The 18,032-nt window shown below is 43.2% G+C and overlaps 2 protein-coding genes across 3 annotated transcripts; both read right to left on the bottom strand.

Moving 5' to 3' along the window:
- Positions 1–49: 49 nt before the first annotated feature.
- tdh (L-threonine dehydrogenase) lies at positions 50–5,999 on the bottom strand. Of its 2 annotated transcripts, none has more exons than XM_062411044.1 (9): positions 5,843–5,999; positions 3,857–4,048; positions 3,469–3,511; positions 3,292–3,362; positions 2,390–2,539; positions 2,125–2,297; positions 1,928–2,018; positions 1,419–1,688; positions 50–1,093 (listed from the first exon to the last, which is right to left on the bottom strand). In XM_062411044.1, the coding sequence occupies exons 2-9, from the start codon at positions 4,038–4,040 to the stop codon at positions 954–956; spliced, it is 1,122 nt and encodes a 373-aa protein (XP_062267028.1). In that variant the 5' UTR covers positions 4,041–4,048; positions 5,843–5,999; the 3' UTR covers positions 50–953. The 2 variants fall into 2 exon arrangements, with proteins under 2 accessions (XP_062267028.1, XP_062267029.1); XM_062411045.1 differs by lacking the exon at positions 5,843–5,999 and adding an exon at positions 4,820–4,969.
- A 2,282-nt stretch (positions 6,000–8,281) lies between these two features.
- On the bottom strand, positions 8,282–18,032 carry mtmr9 (myotubularin related protein 9). The gene is made up of 11 exons (XM_062411315.1): positions 17,915–18,032; positions 17,352–17,536; positions 16,298–16,406; positions 16,044–16,169; positions 15,765–15,938; positions 15,433–15,650; positions 15,163–15,324; positions 14,848–14,989; positions 13,711–13,931; positions 13,382–13,533; positions 8,282–10,649 (listed from the first exon to the last, which is right to left on the bottom strand). The coding sequence occupies exons 2-11, from the start codon at positions 17,531–17,533 to the stop codon at positions 10,486–10,488; spliced, it is 1,650 nt and encodes a 549-aa protein (XP_062267299.1). The 5' UTR covers positions 17,534–17,536; positions 17,915–18,032; the 3' UTR covers positions 8,282–10,485.

The raw sequence follows: 18,032 nt of genomic DNA, 5'->3' as shown, positions 1-18,032 counted from the left end.
GTTTTAGGGTTTAATTGTCAAAGCTTGCTGTGTAAACAAAAGACAGAACTTTCATAGAAACCGAAATTTATTTTACAGAAAGTTGAAGAACAGAACCACAAAAAGTGGCTGAATGTAAATGTGGTGTACAGTGTCATATTTCCCTTTTGTGTCAAAATAAATCCCAGAGTTGATGGGGGGGGATATAATATAACAAAAATAAACAGAAACAGTTTAAAAAAAAAAGTTATTTTGAGAAACGTTCAATGAAGCTCCCACACATTAAAACACCAACAGACAGAATAAATAATATAACCTGGAATAAAAAGAACAATTCTTAGTTACCGCTCCGCGCTGCTCACAGATGCACAGAAACTGCCCCCACAGGCTCATTTCACTTGTCAGTAATTTCAAGGACAGAGATTCATCTAAAGTGCAAAGAAAACAACTTGTGTATTTGAAGACCTCTCAATCCAAAGTCACCCGATTAAGAGCTTTTAGACGCTCAAATTTAGATACGTTTTCACAGTCCTATGAAATTTAGCAGGAAGAAAAACCGCATTTGCATTTCTGAAGAAAACAAATACACAATTCAATATTCCCTGTGTGACATTTTTTGCACAATTCATTAACATGCAAAGTCATAATTTATCCATACAAGCTTTCACAGGGGACGTCGATACCGGATGCTGCTGACGAGCTTCCACTGACAAGGCAACCAGATGTCCGAGCAGAAAGAAGGGGAAAGAGAGCGGAGCGGGGGGGGTAGATAGACAGGAGCAGGGAGGATTGTCTAGCCTGCGTCGACTTCTACATTCTTGAGACACGGTAGCCTTGCGACAGGCAAGCAGAGCCCTTCTGATTTTACAGAGAGAAGTGAGAGAACGACTATGTACACGCCACGGTTCCTCCAATTCGCTTTGGTCAGTCTATACTCTCTGTTTGCGAAGAGCCCTCAAAGAAGGCCGCCGCGCTCAGTTAGCACGAGCCATGAGCGTTTCCACGCCAAAGTAGTTGAGCATCGTCGTGACGAGCTCCGGGAGGTCGTAGTCGTGTTTCCAGCCCCAGTCCTTCCGCGCGTTGCAGTCGTCGAAGTTCATTGGCCAACTGTCAGCTGGAGAACAACAGAGAGGGGAGACTATGTTAATTGAAAACGTTTGGAACTAGATGTGGATTTGGGTTTTGTGACTATTTCATAAATTTGTCAACAATGTTTAAGCACTGTTAAAAACTGAGAGATTTGTCAACAGTCTCTTTGACCTAATGTTTTGACCAGTAACTTAATGGTTCTCATTTTAACTTAAAACAGACAACGCTATTGGTTGACTTTACTTGTGACCACTATAATAACAACAGATGCCTCAAGACAAACATGAGGAAATTAAATCGAACTCAATATGAATTTGGCCAAAGTTTAACAAAATGGACACGAGACGTACCGATGGCCTGTCTGACGTTGTCCACGTTATACGTGACCTCCAGCTCAGGCATCTGCTTCTGCAGCTCCTGGGCCAGCTCCTCGGGGCTGAAGCTCATGGCGTTGATGTTGTACGTCCTCATGCTCAGCGTGTCCGCCGGCGCCTCCATCACCCCCAGCGTGGCGCGGAGGCAGTCGTCGATGTACATCATGGGCAGCCTCGTGTCGGCCCTCAGGTTGCACTCAAACTTGCCGTTCTTGATCGCGTCGTGGAATATCTGGACGGCGTAGTCTGGTCAGAAGGAGACAATAAATGTTACTGGACTAGTTCTGGAATAACCCCTCGTGTAGTTCAGAGGTGTTGGAGTCTGTTATCAAAGTGGTTCGGACAAGTGAAAGCATGGAGACAGTCCAGTGCTCCGCAATTCTAAATATACAACGAGCCACGACAACTCTGCAACAAGTCAGCTGCATAACAAACTTGTGACAGGACAGGAATAGACATTCATTAAATTGGTGACCGTGGCTCACCTGTTGTGCCACCACCGGGGACAGAGTCAGCTGAGATGATTCCTGGGTAGCGCAGGCAACGGAAGTCCAGGCCGTAGCGGTGGTGGTAGTACTGAAACATAAAAAAAAAAATGTTTACTCAGGAAACCCAATTCCGTGCTGATTTTCCAATGCATCCAGGATAGTGATTTGACTGTGGTATTGATCCGAGGCCTCACCTCTCCCATCAGCTCAGCATGAACCTTGGAGACGCCGTAGATGGTGCGGGGCCTCTGCACACAGAGATCTGGCGTCGGGTTCCGGGGTGAGGTGGGACCGAAGGCCCCGATGGTGCTGGGGACAAACAGACGCAGGCCGTGCTCCGCTGCGATGTCCAGGATGTTGTGAAGCCCTAAATACACACACACACACACCCTTTCAAATTAGCACATTATGAAACCAGGACTAAAAACAAGAGAGGAAAGAAGTCCCAATGTCTCTCACCGGTGATGTTCACTGAACGAGCCAGGGCCACGTTAGCCTCTCCGACCGCGCTGAGGAGGGCGCTGTAGTGAAAGAGCCACGTGATGCGATTGTTCACCACGATTTCCCTCAGGTTCTTGTAGTCGAGGATGTCGGAGTAGATGAAGGGGCCTAGCGGGGGGGGGACAGAGGGTTTTATTAAATCAACTGTCTGATTCGTCTATAAGAGGCATGAATACAGTATGTTAAACAGCACAGGCATGAACTCGCACAACTATGTGTCCAGGATGATTGCCAAGCTTCTGATCGGCTGCATATCTGTCTCATTACAATGCTTCTTTTTTTTTTTTTTTAAATTCACTGATAGAAATTCAACCACTTAATAAATGAACGTTTGTTTCTTCTTCCGTGTGTTTTTGTTCACAGCTACACTCACTACGTGTTCCCAGAGAGCTCATTACTGCTGCCACTGTGAGGAGCACCATGTGGCACATATTGATTCGGGGGGGGGGGGGGTTTACAACAGCATTTTTCAGGGAAATGTGACGTCTTCTTGAGCTCATATAATGAAAATCAATATGAACCGGAGGGCCCTCTGCGTGGCTGGTTCCTTATCTCAAGGTTTCGGGCAGAGACATAAAAACACGGCTGTGTTTGTAAAACCCTTTTACAATCGACTCATCCAAGTCCTGTTTAGTCACATTCCTGAGATTTTAAATCGTCGGTGGCATCAGAAATGAATTCATGCAGCAAAGGAACTCACCGTTGTACTACAGGCAAGAGCATTTGGCAAATAAATGGACATTTAAACCTGACACAACCTTGAAATGGGTGGGACACGTTCTCATGCACATCTGCGACAGATTACTTTCAGATGACAGACATCAGATCAGAGTCAGTGCACAGTGTTTGGATTCACTCACCGCTGTGGAAAACGCTGCTCGGAGGTTTTCTGATGTCAGACAGGATGACGTTGTTCTTTCCGAACCTCTTCCTAAAAAGCAGGAAACTGTTATACGGCTGGAAATTGCATCAGAAACGGCTCTACAGTAGGTCAACGGATTTGGATGTCTGAGAGGAAAATGCCTTTTTTTTTTTACCTCAACAATTTGGCGAGTCCCACCCCGAGCTGACCGAGACCACCTGTATTAGCGGGAGAGAGAGAGAGAGACAGACACGCACACTGAGCATCATTACACTTTAAGTCATCAGAGCTGGTTTCCAGGGAGACCGGATAAATGAGAGTGGGCCATAAGAAAAGAGGTCACAGCACTTGACGCCTACACTTGTTTTTTTAAAACTGGCATCACATTCTGCTGTCTTTGCCAAATGCTGCTGCTCTCCAAGCCCCTGTGGAGCCCACGGCTTCATTTCATAAAAACACATTTTAAATTACAGGGCAGTTTAAAAAAAACTGCTGTCAGGCCTCTTTTACAAAAAATCACTGTGCTTTTCAGTGAACTCCCCAAAAAAGCAAATGTTGCCTACCTGTAATGAGCACCTTGGGGTGGTCTGTTTCTGAGAAGGACACCGAGTGGAAGCTGGCGTCGGACGTCACCTGCCGAGGGGAGATGCTGATGTTGCGCACGGCCACCGTCAGGGGCTGACAGCCGCACCCCGGGGTGCTGAGGGCCTGCTTGGCCACCCTGCTGAGGATTCTGATGACAGGCATGATGGTGCCTGCAGGAAAAGAGAAGAGAGGATTGTGTTCAGGGTTTGGGGCTGAGGAATCCATAGGCTTCAGGGAAATCTGGAGCCTTTCCCGCCCCTTATGAAATGTGGAAAGAGCTGCACTGGTTTGCTGAAAACCACTTTGGATGTAGATTTAAATGCACCCGACTGCTGTGGTCTGGTGGCCTCTCTCTGCAACGTTTTTTTTCGGCCAAAGCATAACAACCTGTGTGAGAGAGAGTCTGGCTCCTCTCCAGACCTCAGGCGCCACGACACAGGACCAGAGGGAAGAACTGGTGCTGAGGGAAACCATTCGATGCACAGGCCTTTTACATTCATCTGCAGTAAATTGGTGAACTGAACACGCTTCCCCCCCCCCCCCCCCATCGATACAATGTGTCAGCGGGGGAGACGCGGAGGCTTCAGTCACAATAGATGCAGTGGCTTTTGTTTCCAAATAGGCGCAGCGCGGCTCTCCAGCGCGTAGCAACACTAAACACTTGTCTGCCTTGGACTCAGTCTGCTCAATGTTACAGAACTTGAATTGGACATTGCTGCAAACTACCATTTCATCATGCAATGTTTTTGTATGAACGGACGCATACACCAGACTTGGCGCATGCAGCACTCATAATAATACAACTCTGTTTCCCACAGAAAATTACTTAAAGTTTCCTCTGAAGCAGGAAAACCCCCCCTCCCCTACTCTTTTCCTTAATGCCTTCCTCACTGAGCTGCCTTAACTTTCGCACAGAGCATCTAATTCACAAATGGACTTACCGAGTGCGTTGGCAGGTTCCAAAATAAAAGGAAAGGGGAGAGTCACTTCGAGTGTATTTATACTGCCCTGCCTTCACTGCGAACCTATCAGGAGGAGAGGGCGTACTCAGCAGGCGATAAATGTCACTATCAGCTCCCGAGCATAAGGAAGTTGGGGTTATTTTTTCTTTTCTATTTGGAGATGACTTAGGGAAATGTATTGCCTTTGACTCCGAATAGAGGACCCTGTATTTGGAATCAGGATAACCGATGTTTTAAAAATCATGGGTTCTCCTAAAAGATAACAGAAATTACGCCTCGACTGCAAACTTCATCCTTTCGTGCGTAAAAGCACTGCGCGACGTCGGTGTCTGGTCTGTGGCGCGGACCCTTGGCTCCAGCCACCACATATGCAGATCACTGTTTTGCCAACACGGGGTTACGTAGGACAACTGAGATGAATGGGGAGGAAGGGGGGAAGGGGATGTCCCCGCTTAGAGACGCCCCATGGTTTTTGCTGAGCAGGCGCGTCACGACTGATCTTCCGAGAACTGTGTATCATTTTGTAGCTTACGGACGCCTATCTCCATTTAGTGTGAGCGGCTGGACCACGTGGCCTCCGGGGAGCTGATGGCGGGGACAATGCGCACGTTTAAAAGGATGATAAAACAAATAACTGAATGACCGGGAAGAACCAGAGGAATTATTAGATTTATTTTAACACAGGCGCGTCTGGAAAAACCAGACAAATAAAAGCAGGCCGGCGCGCGGGAGTGGAGCCTTCCTGGCACGGAACGGCACGTTTAGATAAGCTGCTTAATATTGGTGAAGCGCTTCCTCTGGCACAATAAGTGTTCATGTCTCATTTAAGAAGGATGTAATAATAATAATCCTGATAATAAAACACTATTTCAACGAAATCCAATAAGAAGCCGCACGTGTTCCATCCAGGCTGGGGCCAATTGATGAATTAATACATTAGAATCTATTTTCTCAATACACGCGGACTAATACGTGCAGTGTGCAGGTTTTAAATGTACTCACAGGAGTGAAAGCTGCCACAAAGAAAATCCTGAGTGTGGGGGTCCTGATGCTGTTTCTTCCTGTGAGCGGCTCTTCAGCTTCAGACCCGATGCCGGTGTTATTTCGAGCCAGTGTTGCATCAGCTGCTTCTATATATGAGCGGCCATCTGGTTTTAGCGGAAGCCGGTTCTCCGCGGATTGGTAGAGGCCCGGAGGTGCGGTCCTCCCTCTTAGACCACGCCCCCTCCCCCCCCACACACACACGTCTCATCCTATGGTCTCCTCTCAGCAACAAGAGCATGGGGTTTACGTGAGCTCATCGCAAGACTCATTCCGAGTTACGCCATGGAAACACAAGACTGTGATTTATATGATATGATATAATATTATATAAAATAAATAGATTTTATATATTGGTATAATAGTTTATTCTTCCAATTACTTTCTAACGGTAGCCTATAACATCAGAAAATAATAAATATTAATTTCTCCACAAAATTCACTCCAAGTTACCCCATGGAAACACAATACTGTGATTAATATTGTATAAAACAATATGTAAAATGACATCTGATTACTTACATTACTCTCTAGTTGCCTATGATGTTACGACATAGAAACATAAGACTGTGATGACTGAGGATATATAAATATAATATAATATTAAAATACATTACATAATATAACGAAAAATAGCATCTGATTACTTTCATAAGTTTTTTCTTCCAGTTACTCTCTAATAGCCCATAATGTCAGAAAATAGTGATGTATATTAACTCCATCTATTAATTTACTTCTAACACATTATACAAACTCCTGAACACTACCAGATATAAGAACAAGTCTTAAAAGTATATGATAATCTCTAGTTGATTTAAACCTAACACAGCCATCTCCCCTAAATAACCTAAACATCGGAGATCAGAAATCACATTCGCACACTATCGGAAAAATAAACGTACACAATCACGAGTTACTTTTTGTAAAGGTTGGGCGATTCGATCTGTGGGTTACAACATTTCGGAATTGTGTACGAAAATTGCACCACATCGAAACAAGAGGAGCTTGATGTCCTCAAACACAACATCAGGGACACGTAGGACTCCTTGAAACCCATGAGTGGTGTTTACAGCCAAACGAAGGCCTTTACAAATACTGAGAAAAGTCAATGAGTGATGTAAAAGTAGCTCGGGTCCACATGAAAAACAAAAACCCAACGCTGCATTGTCATCAAACACTTTTAGAAATGGAGACCATTGTGGGTAGAGGTTTGTTTGCCCTGACACTACACAGCCTCTGCCATTGAAATGCGACAGAACCCATACACATTTACCAGTCTCCTCGCTGGAACGTGTGATGTGAGCAGGTACACACCCTCTGTTTGACTTTCAGGGTTTGTTTGCAGTAGATAGGGGAGGGCCAAGGGGGCTGCGGAATCTGTCTGAGCGGAGCGGGCAGAGGGGGGGACTTAAGGTCTGTGCTGGCGTGTGAGTGGTGGACGGGAGCACACCCCCCACGTCTGTCATTACGCACGCACTCCAAAGACAGTTAATCAGTAAACTGACACACTTTTAGAAAAAACAAAGGCAGGGTAACTTTGAGGAAACCTTGGATCGCGTCCCATTTGTGAATGTCACAGTTATTTTTTTCCCTACGTAAAGGAAATCGGATGACCCCAAAGTCCTCTGGTCTCCGTTTCCAGCCAGCTACAGAGGAAAATGACACCTCATGAATCTGAGAAGACTCAATGGGCCAATTAAATGGGGATGTGGCATTAATCCTTATTTTCACTAGAGCTCAATAGGCCAGTGAATTTAGATAAATCCTTACGTTCACTTAAATAAGGGTAAACAACTCTGTCAAGGTAAACACTGTTAGGCAAAGAAAGCCATTAAAGTGACAGATGCAAGAGTGATGGCTGAACGCACTGTAAACACTGCTGCCATCACATGCCTGCGTGGAGCAGCTGATCCAGGGGCTATTTATTCCTCTGTCGTCTCGTCAGATCGTCACAGAGATGGGAAGAGATTTTGTGAGGTGCTCAGTGGGTTGTTTACTTATATCTGAAGACGTATGACGGGGGTAAGGTATGAGAAAAGTGAATTATATTGTAGAGGAGTTAAGTTAAGCAATTTAAATGAAGTATGTTGAGTTTAGTACGTGAAGTACAAAATGTCTATTTATGGATTTTTAGAGAAAACATCCTCAGTGATGTATAAAACAATGTTGATGAGAGCGGAGAGATACCGAAAAGTCCAAAAGACCAAAACAATGAGCTAGAAGACACTAAAATGCTACGTAAAGGTGAGGGGAAGTGATGTCATACACTATAGTTATCGATGCAACTTTTATTTAAAAATATCACTTAATAAAATAAAATAAAAAAACACTGGAAATTTGAGTTTCACAACATTTTCTGAGAACAAAATTTAACGAACAAAAAATCTCAACAAATCAAACGTCTTTTCAGCTAGATTTTTTTAATGGCTTGAAACTTAAATAATAATATAAATCAGAATTTGAACAATAATGTCATTTTACAGAGAAAAAAAACAAATGCATATTTTGTAGTCGGATTTCACAGTACGACATTGCACAAAAGTCAAAAAGTACAACAATAACAACAACAGCAGCCTGTTAGAGTTTTGTTGACTTATTTACGAAGCAACAATCGTTTTGAAGAGTAACACAAGACGTAAGCATCCAGCACGTGTTTTAGGTTGAAGGGAATGTTATATAGTGCAGACACGAAATATACATGTAAACATTCCCTTTACAAAGCAGAGGGGCGTAGTGTAAATATTACATTATTCTGGTAGCAAACATGGAATAGATGAAGATAGCAAGGAAGATGATGAAAATACTGGCAAAAGGGCAACGATGAAAACTGAATCAAGTTTTACCCAAACATCGTCTTCTTCATCTTTGAGTTGAAAGTTAAGTTGTATTTATAGTTTAAGGCTACAAAAAGCTTTTATCCTCAGGCGGCACTGCGGCGTATGAACTTTGATGTCGCCATGCCAGAAGAATTTAGGTCAGGTCGTTTTAAACATGTTTAGCTGCTTCTCTAATGACAGTGCAATTTAAGCTTGAGAACCAACAACTGGGTTTCCGCCATATACTGGTTTCCAGACCCGTGGCTTTCGTAATGATGAGTTCGGGCTCGGTGGGAAAAGTGTAACTTCGGATGCGGGAGTTGACACAGATGTGAACTATCCAATGACACAGAATTCATGTTAACGAGTTTGTGTTTACATTAGCTGAGTATATTAGCATCTTTTCACACTTAATATTAAGACATCTACTGTCTTTGATAGCATCTGCTGGTGAGCGCTAAAACAGAGGATAATCATGTTTCCCATATGGAAGTTTAGTATACTGGCTTCCCACATTGAATAATTGAAATGCTTTTCAGACAAAGTGCATTAGCTTTGAACGTTTCACCACAAAACAGCAGGTATATGTAATTCGATGAATGATGTATTCCAACACAACAATGTTTGTATAATATTAGCAACCAAGTTTATAAAGTGTTCTTTGAAACAGCATCTCACATGACGCAGACACATCTCCATGTGATCACCATCCTCAGGTCTCGCTGATAATCAGGGGGCGTGTTGTCGGAACCATGACAACTGTACCCTCCATACCATTATTTTCCTCTCAAACATGTTACAGTAGTTTACTATTAACCCTTGATGAGATTGAAAACAATGGCATTTCAAAGCAAGGTGATATTGTAGCTTTGTAAGGTTTTAACAAATGAATCTTTCCATGTAATAAGTTTGTGTAAACTCAGTGTTCATGCTACTAGAATGTAAAAAGTGATGATCTGACAAATGAACAACAATCATGATGTTTTTCTAAGCATCGTATTCAACAAGCGTCTCATTGTAAAGCACAGTGGGTGTTGACCCTTCCTACGCTTATTATATCATCTGAACGTGTAGCAGCCACATGCTGCTTGATAGCAACCTATATGTTGCCATAGTTACGCTGCAGTGCTTCAGCTGCATGTACATTCAACAGGATGGGTTAGAAGAAAAACGTGCAGCCCGACGTAAGTGAACCTCTCATACTGTCCTTCCAATGCCCCTGTATCTCTTGCCTCCACAAGATAAATGCCCATGAACAGTCAGGAGTCTGACGTGTAGGTTTTGGGATTAAAAGGCCTGACTCACTCGAGATATCTGTGTGTGTGAATGAAAGTCAGTGAAGCTGCTTTCAGACATGCGCTGAATCTTCGAAGAAGGCAAATGTCCGAGTCAGATGCTCCTCATATTCTCTCCTAACAACCTTTCCGACCAGCCTGTAGGCAAAATACAGCAGGAAGATGTCTGGAGAGTTTGAGTGGATGTTTTCATTTATTTTCTAGCATGCAACGGACATGCAACTAAATAAGAAACAAAGTTATACGTCTAGAAAATGTCAACTTGGAAAGACAACTTCTCCTGACCCAATGTTCCAGTCATTTCCCAGAATTACAGCTACAGTTCACCTAGTGGAGTCATAGGGTATATTTCACTTCCCTTTTTCATGTGATCAGGGAAAATAAAGTAAAAACAATCAGCACAAGAAGCCTAAAACCAGACTGAATCACATCTGCTTTTATATTTGTATATATTTTTTACATTTTCTACCTCCGTCAGTCTCTGTCACACCTGCTATGGTGTTTGAAGCAGAGGATCTTCGGTTTCCAGCTGGGCCAGCTGCCTACGGAGGGTGTTTACTTTGTTCTGCAGCTCCTTGTTGTATTCAATTATATGAACCATTTCTTCATAGGCTTCGTCCAAACACTTGGGGGAGCGGTTCCAGCGAAGGAACACACCTACAAGAGGGGGGGAGAGCACTGCTGGTAACCATGACAGATACCATCATTTCTCAGAAGCATTTTTTTCACATTTCGATTGTGTAAATGATGCCCAACCCATACATTGATGTGTGCAGTTACTGTACACGTAGGAGATAAATATGGAGCAAAATTAGTATGAATTCATCTGTCACACTTGGATGGACTGTGGGAGTATTTTGTTAAACTGGGAAGAGGAGTGAAGGCATAGATTTGCTGAATGACAGAAAGGTACAACACAGTGTCACAATAATAGCAGATGGCTCAAATGACCCTGAGCAATGAGGACAGAGCCAGGACAATGAAACACTTGCAGACAAAATGTTTTCACTGAGGCTTGGCTATCACTTTATCTCACCTGTTATGGAATTCTCAATTACTTGGATATCTTGTTTACCGATCTGTGTAAATCTTTCAACAGTGTCTCTTCAGATCACAGAGATACTCGATGGGCGTTCCGCGGATACATACCTCCGCCAAGACTCACGCCCGTTCTCGGCAAGTCAAAACAGTCTTTCCCTTTAGTTGTTTAGACTTGGCCGGCCGCCATATTGTAATTTGCCCTGCCAGTTACATAATTAACCAAACATCTTGTACACTTGTAATAATATCATCCTTCCACCAAGTTTTGTCATTATCCTTCTAGAAGTTTTTGTGTAATCCTGCAGGCAGAAAGACCAAATTAAATTACAACCTCCTTGGCCGAAGTATTAAAAAAGAAAAGTCATATACAGTGAAGTTTATTTATGAACAATGACTAATATTAAAATAGCCATTATTAATTAATAACAAATTATCCAGCTCTAATACTTCGCTGTTCTGTATTTTGCACCTGAGAATTTGAAATGACAGGTTCAATTTCAGGTCAGTTGGTGCATCTGGCACAAATATCATCACATGAGGGAGGGAGCTGGGGGAGGGAGAGTGTCCCGGTTTGACAGTTTTTACTGGCAGGGTTTCACAATTAATAAACGTTGAAGTTCCCCAGTAACAGATCATTTCTTTCTTAAAAGGAAATCAACTTATATGTGTCAGAGTTATATATATTTTCTGTATTCTTGGGAGAGATCTACGTCGTTGGGGAAGAGGAGTGCCCTAAGTGCAGCAGAGACATTTCAGGGAAATATATGTGGGTTGAATTCTAGTAATTTTTTTATTAAACACCATCAAAATCCTCATCCGTGTCAACAGCAAGAGGTTTTGACTTCCATTGTGGTCTTTTAAGTTGATCCAGGAGAGAGTTTTATTCTGCTTCATTCTGCTTCAGTGCATCGCTCTCTATGAAACCGCTGTGTTAGCAGCCTTTCTGTTGCACTCATGCGCTTTAGTCAGCTTTCCTACGTTCCACATCATATAGAATGAGGGTGTGACTCCACGGCTTTAGGGCAGGAAGGGCCCCCTGACACAGAAACGTCTGAACCCAATGACCCACCAATGTGTCTACGCCTAAACCCACCCCCGACTTTTTTCCTGTATGCTCTCAGCTGACAGGAGCTTCAGAATCTTCAGCATCAACTTTTTTGTTTATTATTTCAAAATCCTAAACAATTGAAATAAACTAATCTATACAATTCCCAGATTTTTTCCCACCATCATTAACTTTGCGCATGGTTTGGAATGTGCAGGGAACCTCCCCCACCCCCCCCCCCACACACACACACACTCTGCTCATTCCAAACCAAGCTGCAAAAAATATCATGTCGAAAGCAATGATATGAACAAATTTTTACTTATTTTATATGTTTGGTGAAATTTTTAATGGTGAAAATTGTTATATATTTATATATAAAGGGGGTAAATAAGTGTCAAATGTAAGAATGCATTATGTGAGAATCTTACAAACAAGTTTAAAATTGGCCACAGGACTATTAGTGGGCATTTGACTAAACTGAACTAGTGACCCAGCACCACAGTCACTTTCAAGCTCAGGTGTCAGTGAGGAAACCTTCTGTGTAACCTACAATACAAAAAGTCATATGAGCCAAACGGACCACACAGAGAGCTTCACCTCTTCGTGTCACACGGTCACATACCGTCTTGTTTATGACATCTCAGATGGTTTTTTTCTGTTGCAAATGTTTCAAATTTTCATGTGAAATAAAAATCGATTAATGTCTGTCAGTCTTTATGTCACTTTGCTGATCAACTTCTAATTCACACTGTATTTTACTGGTAACACTGGTGCAGCGTCATTAAGTTTATCACCGATGCAAATGGTGAAATGAATGCTGCCCCCGTCTGGTCAGAGCTCAGAACGTCTGAGCAAAGATGCAATCACAGATGAGACGACCGCAGCAGTTTTCCCTCTCATTAATACTGACAGTGAGTGTCAGTTACTGACTAACTCACCCTTGGTTTCAGGTTTGAGCCTGTCTTCAGTACAAGCTTGAGCTCAAAGCATGAATCTAATCCTCAATGTCATGAGAACTAGTGTGATGGTGTAAACAGACAAAGCACTACAGACACACTCCCATTGTGGCCATGTGGACAACACATGCAAGCTACAGCAGATCAGCACTGAGACCCGGCCAGAGAAAAGATATTTAGAAATAGATTTAATTACAGCATTAGAATAGAAGTGATATTTAAAAATTTCAAATCCCTAAATGTGTTTCAACAGACTTAATCTTCCCTTTTCCCACCTCATTGTTGCTTCTAAATCCTCGGGTTAGTGTGGCATTTTTACTTATTGCATGTCCTTTGAATCTTACCTTCCCAAAGCAGCAGGCTCTGAGGGGCCACAGAGGGCCAGATCACCAGACTGTTGGCTTCATAGAGCGGGTAGGTAAGACGCTCCAGCTCCTGGGGCCGATTCACCCATGACCAAAGGGACACAGTCTTCTCAGGCAGAGATAGTTTGGCTCTAAGAAAGAGTTTTGTTGTTAGGTTGACCGATAATAATGGAAATGGTTTACTACAGTTTACAACAGTAAGTCGAAACACAGATCTGAGTATGAATATAGAAAACCAATATGAAACAAAATCAATAGCATATGGCTGACATGTAGCAACTTCAGAAAACTTCAAAAAACAGACTCACCTTTCGGCTGCACTGTTTCCCAGGAAAGAACCAAACTGAGAAGCATAGGCGTGTTCGAAGAGCAGCACCAGGAAACTCTCGCTGAATTCAAAGGAGCAGGGAAACTGGCGAAGGATCTGCCACACACAGTCCAAGAAGAGCAGGAAGACAGGCGCCTCTTGGCGGGACTTGTTATTGGAGTAGGCTGACTGGGCACAGCGCTGCTGGAACGGGTGACCCGCCTGGTGGTCATATAGGTGAGAGGGATTATAGGAAGAAATGCAGAGACCATAAAGATGCTTACTGGACTGATCCCTATTCCTATTTTTATGAATATTACACCTATAAATATGAGCTTATGTGAAGCAGGGTGCTAACATTTTAGTAACTCATTCTAAGCAAATACAGATATTCATCATGAGGGGAAACCAATACAATGGGAAACATAACTAATTGTGTTGTACAGAGTGACAGAAAGAATGTGAACCCTGTTTAATTCCTTGGTTCTCTGAATTAATAAGTCAAAGTGAAAGCTGACATTTTTTAAGATAGATTTGTAATTATTTCTATCTTCATGGAAATCAACAATTCTTAAATGAAAGACCATAGACCTCAACTAGAAATGTTAACCTAAATTAACCTAATAGGATAATAAATATGTAATTTAAAAGATCAAGATTATTTTTAAAAGAGGCTGGTAGACCATCAAATCATTCCATCTGGGAAGAATCAAATAATTGGATGAGCCTTTTACAGCCCTGCGGATTCCACAGAGGACCGATATATTTCTCTACGATGTCAGAGATTTTCAATTACCCATTGTTATTGGAGCGTAAAAGGGTTTCAAAGAATATTACAAAAGATTGCTCTGCCTTGAACCACAAGCTGGAAGAGCTTCTGCCGAGCTGCAAGTTTAACATAACGACTCACAACTAAGATACAGTTAAAATACACGAAACCTCCCATTAGTCAGTTATAAGTCAGATAGTTAGTTAGAACTGAAGAGGCCTTTTGGATGAGAGGTGAAACATCTTCAAGAAACAAGCAAGTCCACTTGCCCATGTACACTTGTACACAACTCCTAAGGACACCCGGATGATGGACAATGTTCACAGATGTGCCCTTGAGTGCAGGACATTAAAGTTCAGAGAATCTCACCTGGAGCCACTCTCGCTCCACCAGGGCCTGGAAGCCTCTGATGGTCCTGCAGGCTGGATCGAGGATAATCTGTGCTAAGGAAGTCACCTGCAGAGTCGAGTCTGTCCCTTCTGTACCATGAACGAGCACTGATGCTCCCTCCCTGAAACAAAAATACAGTTTCTCACAGTGTCACTGCCTATTCTAGTATTTTAAGTAAGCAACACATAGGGCTGCTCCTCTTGTTCAGCAGGTTCAAGAGCAGCTGAATAGTACTTCTTGGTATTAACTGGTCCAGGTATAGCATAACAAACAAACCAAACTTAGTTTTCTGACCTGTCAATACACTGAGCAGCCAGACAAGCAGTGGTGAGGATCTCCTTGACATGAGTCTGCCAGCTGGAAGCCTCCAGTTTGCTTAACCAGCGGTCCATGCTGTGTGATTGGTCATTACATGCTTCTACCAGCTTTATCAGACCCTCCTGGAGGACGTTAGCCCTGGAAATGACAGAGGTGTCAAATAATTAAAGAGATGTCTGAAATGTAAAATTTCAACAGTGGCCTAAAGAAGTCAGAGCAATGAAGAGTTACTATTCCATGGCACACCTTTCAATGGTCTTGTGGATCCTCCTCCACTGGGGGTAGTTAGCCTCAGACTCAAACCCTCCACCTCGAGCTTTGGCCTGCTGAGCAATATTGATGGTGCGCGTGTCGATGATGTAGCCACGTTTTCCGGGACGCAGAGTGGCGTTGATCAGCTTTTCGTCTTCCTTACAGCGTCGCCCATTGGTTCCAGTCAGAGGCTGTCCTGCTCGCATCATCACCTGAGAGTGGAAGTGATTTGAGGTACAGGCAGCCGTCAAACAAATGAGATCCCCAAAATATACTCAGCAACAGAAACAGTCAGAATCACATTAAGTAAATTTCCTTGTGCTTACCATGCCGTTCTTTTTATGGTAATAGCTAAGTACAGGGAAGCGGCCGCTGTGACGAAAGGTAGCTACTTTTCTTAGTGTGTCGTCATCGATGTCTTTGGGCACTGCCACTAGAGGGGGATATGTTGGGCACACGGTAAAGTCCTTGTTGACTTCACTCAACCGCCACTCATCAGTCTGATAGAGGGATGTGTGGAAGAATATAAGAGAGTTATTGAGCAAGTAAAACAGAGTTCTGGGACAAGGAAATGTGAAAGCTTTCGTCACAATTTATGAACATACCATAGACTCCAAATCTTTGAAGGCATTCTGTGGAAGGAAAGATTTCCAGCCATCTTCGATGACCTCAAACATGGGCCGGTAAAAGAAAGGGTACATCAGGGGTGGGGAATCAAGTGTGGACAGGGCCTAGAGATGTAGAGAGAGTAAATATCACATTGGTTAAAACATATTTTAAACCAGGCCAATCTTTCTAATATTAATGGTTAACAATGAGAAGTAAACAGGTACAAATCTGTGCTGCCTAGTGATTTTACCTCAATGGAGCTGGAAACGTTGAGACACTCCTCCATACCGGGGATGTCCAACTGGATCACCCTCAGGTCTTTGCATTTGACAATAATGCTTCCAAGAGACCCCACAAATCTGAAAGTGAAGGAGAAGATTAGGTCTCAATGAGGAAGCAGAAGGACATCAACATCATAGGAGAGACACAGAGGCTCAGTGTTTTCTCAAAGCAAACATTCCCTGGTGTGAAATACAGACACTCACTACATTCCGTGCATGCTTGTTTTAGCCTCACATAGATGCCAACAGGTCCATTCATACTAATGAGGGTCTGCATGAGTCTGGTATTCCAAGCATGTTTACTTGATCCCACATTCCCTACACATATGTCAACTGAAGCATGAGCAGTTGCAAATTTCGGGCTGCAGCCAGACGTGTCTCTTCTGGACATGGGTGGATGACAACATTTACATCACAAGGACCATAGCTGATCAACATGGATCAGTTGACCTTTCGGGTTCAGTACTGTTATATTAAACTTGCCTTGTAAAACAAACTATATAATGTCATGTCTTGACAAAATGTATAACCAGAATACTCTAGTAGTGTTAACATTTATCTATATAGAATAGTGGATTGCATGTTGCTTGAACAGGCAACATGTAATGCTCAGTGTGGTTCACATCCTACTTTACCAAACACGATAACATGTCAGCTTGTGGAAATCTCTGAAGTGAAAGCTCAGATTCAAACTCCCTGTCAACACAGTTTCAGAGCCTCTATTCACAGTAATAAATTGGAGCAATAAAGACAAATCATAGTAGCAGTGAGTCGCTCAGAGCTGGTGCATGCAAGAACAAGAGATGGCCCTGAAATGTAAGGCTTAACCACAGACAGTTTCCTCCCTTGGTTTATTTGATCATATAGTATTTTATATAGAGGCCGAACGATACAATCATTCAGTGTACATGTCATTTTTAATAGTCAGTATCTTTGTGTAAACAACTAATGTAGCTGCAGATAGACATTGACAGTGTCTGGAGTGGTTTTGAAGGACAGCAGTGTGAAACAGAAGCCCATCACCTCTTCTCTGTGGAGTCAATGTTGGAGTGGAGCAGCCACAGCTCCTCCGTGTTGTCCTGTCTGGAGGAGAGAATGAGGTGGTGGCCAGTAAGACACAGGGTCCCCTCCACGGTGGGCATGAAGGGCCGGTGCAGGACCACCCCGTCCACCCGGGGTGTCTTTATCAGCTCCGCAAACTCCATGACCTGAGGAAAGAGACCGACACATAAGCACAACGCCACCAGCTGCTAGCCACTTAGCTGCGGTCACTGCTGCTAACACAGAATGACACACGTCCTACCGAGCCGCCTTTTAAACAAATACACGGTGTTAGTTGATTTCAACTCGAATTAAACCAAAAATATAATGTCCGTCAGCTAGCCGCAGTTGGCTTGACCCAGGAAATGAAGTGGCTAACGTTAGCTAGCAAGCTAGCCCTGACATAAGGCGTAACAAATAGCCGCAGAAACAGTCTACGTCATTTTAAAAAATGTCTCAAAATGTTAACACTATGCGCAGGGGAAATGCGGAACACAAATATGTAAGTTTTTACATCATGCTAAAACGATCTATTGAGAATTTACCCGCTGAGCTCTCCGTCTGTTGTGGTTGTCGGGCGAGGCTGGTACGTTCACAAAAACATTCCGAGTGGAAACGTCTGACGTGAAGTTTGGATCCGGACAATTTGTTAGCAAATGGAGA

Source organism: Platichthys flesus, chromosome 18 (genome assembly GCF_949316205.1).
Source record: "Platichthys flesus chromosome 18, fPlaFle2.1, whole genome shotgun sequence".
Taxonomy (NCBI): Eukaryota; Metazoa; Chordata; class Actinopteri; order Pleuronectiformes; family Pleuronectidae; genus Platichthys; species Platichthys flesus.
The sequence above is the reverse complement of the archived record's forward strand: the minus strand, read 5'-3'. Positions and strand labels throughout refer to the sequence as shown.

Excerpts from the sequence above, each read along its gene's own strand:
- tdh (XM_062411044.1), bottom strand. The coding sequence starts at position 4,040 with ATGCCTGTCATCAGAATCCTCAGCAGGGTGGCCAAGCAGGCCCTCAGC. Across the intron at positions 3,363-3,468 it reads GGACTCGCCAAATTGTTGAG|GAAGAGGTTCGGAAAGAACA; the intron begins GTAAAAAAAAAA and ends CCTGCTTTTTAG. Across the intron at positions 1,689-1,927 it reads CCCCGGTGGTGGCACAACAG|ACTACGCCGTCCAGATATTC; the intron begins GTGAGCCACGGT and ends CCTTCTGACCAG.
- mtmr9 (XM_062411315.1), bottom strand. The coding sequence starts at position 17,533 with ATGGAGTTTGCGGAGCTGATAAAGACACCCCGGGTGGACGGGGTGGTC. Across the intron at positions 15,325-15,432 it reads ATCCACAAGACCATTGAAAG|GGCTAACGTCCTCCAGGAGG; the intron begins GTGTGCCATGGA and ends TGTCATTTCCAG. Across the intron at positions 13,534-13,710 it reads GGAAACAGTGCAGCCGAAAG|AGCCAAACTATCTCTGCCTG; the intron begins GTGAGTCTGTTT and ends ACTCTTTCTTAG.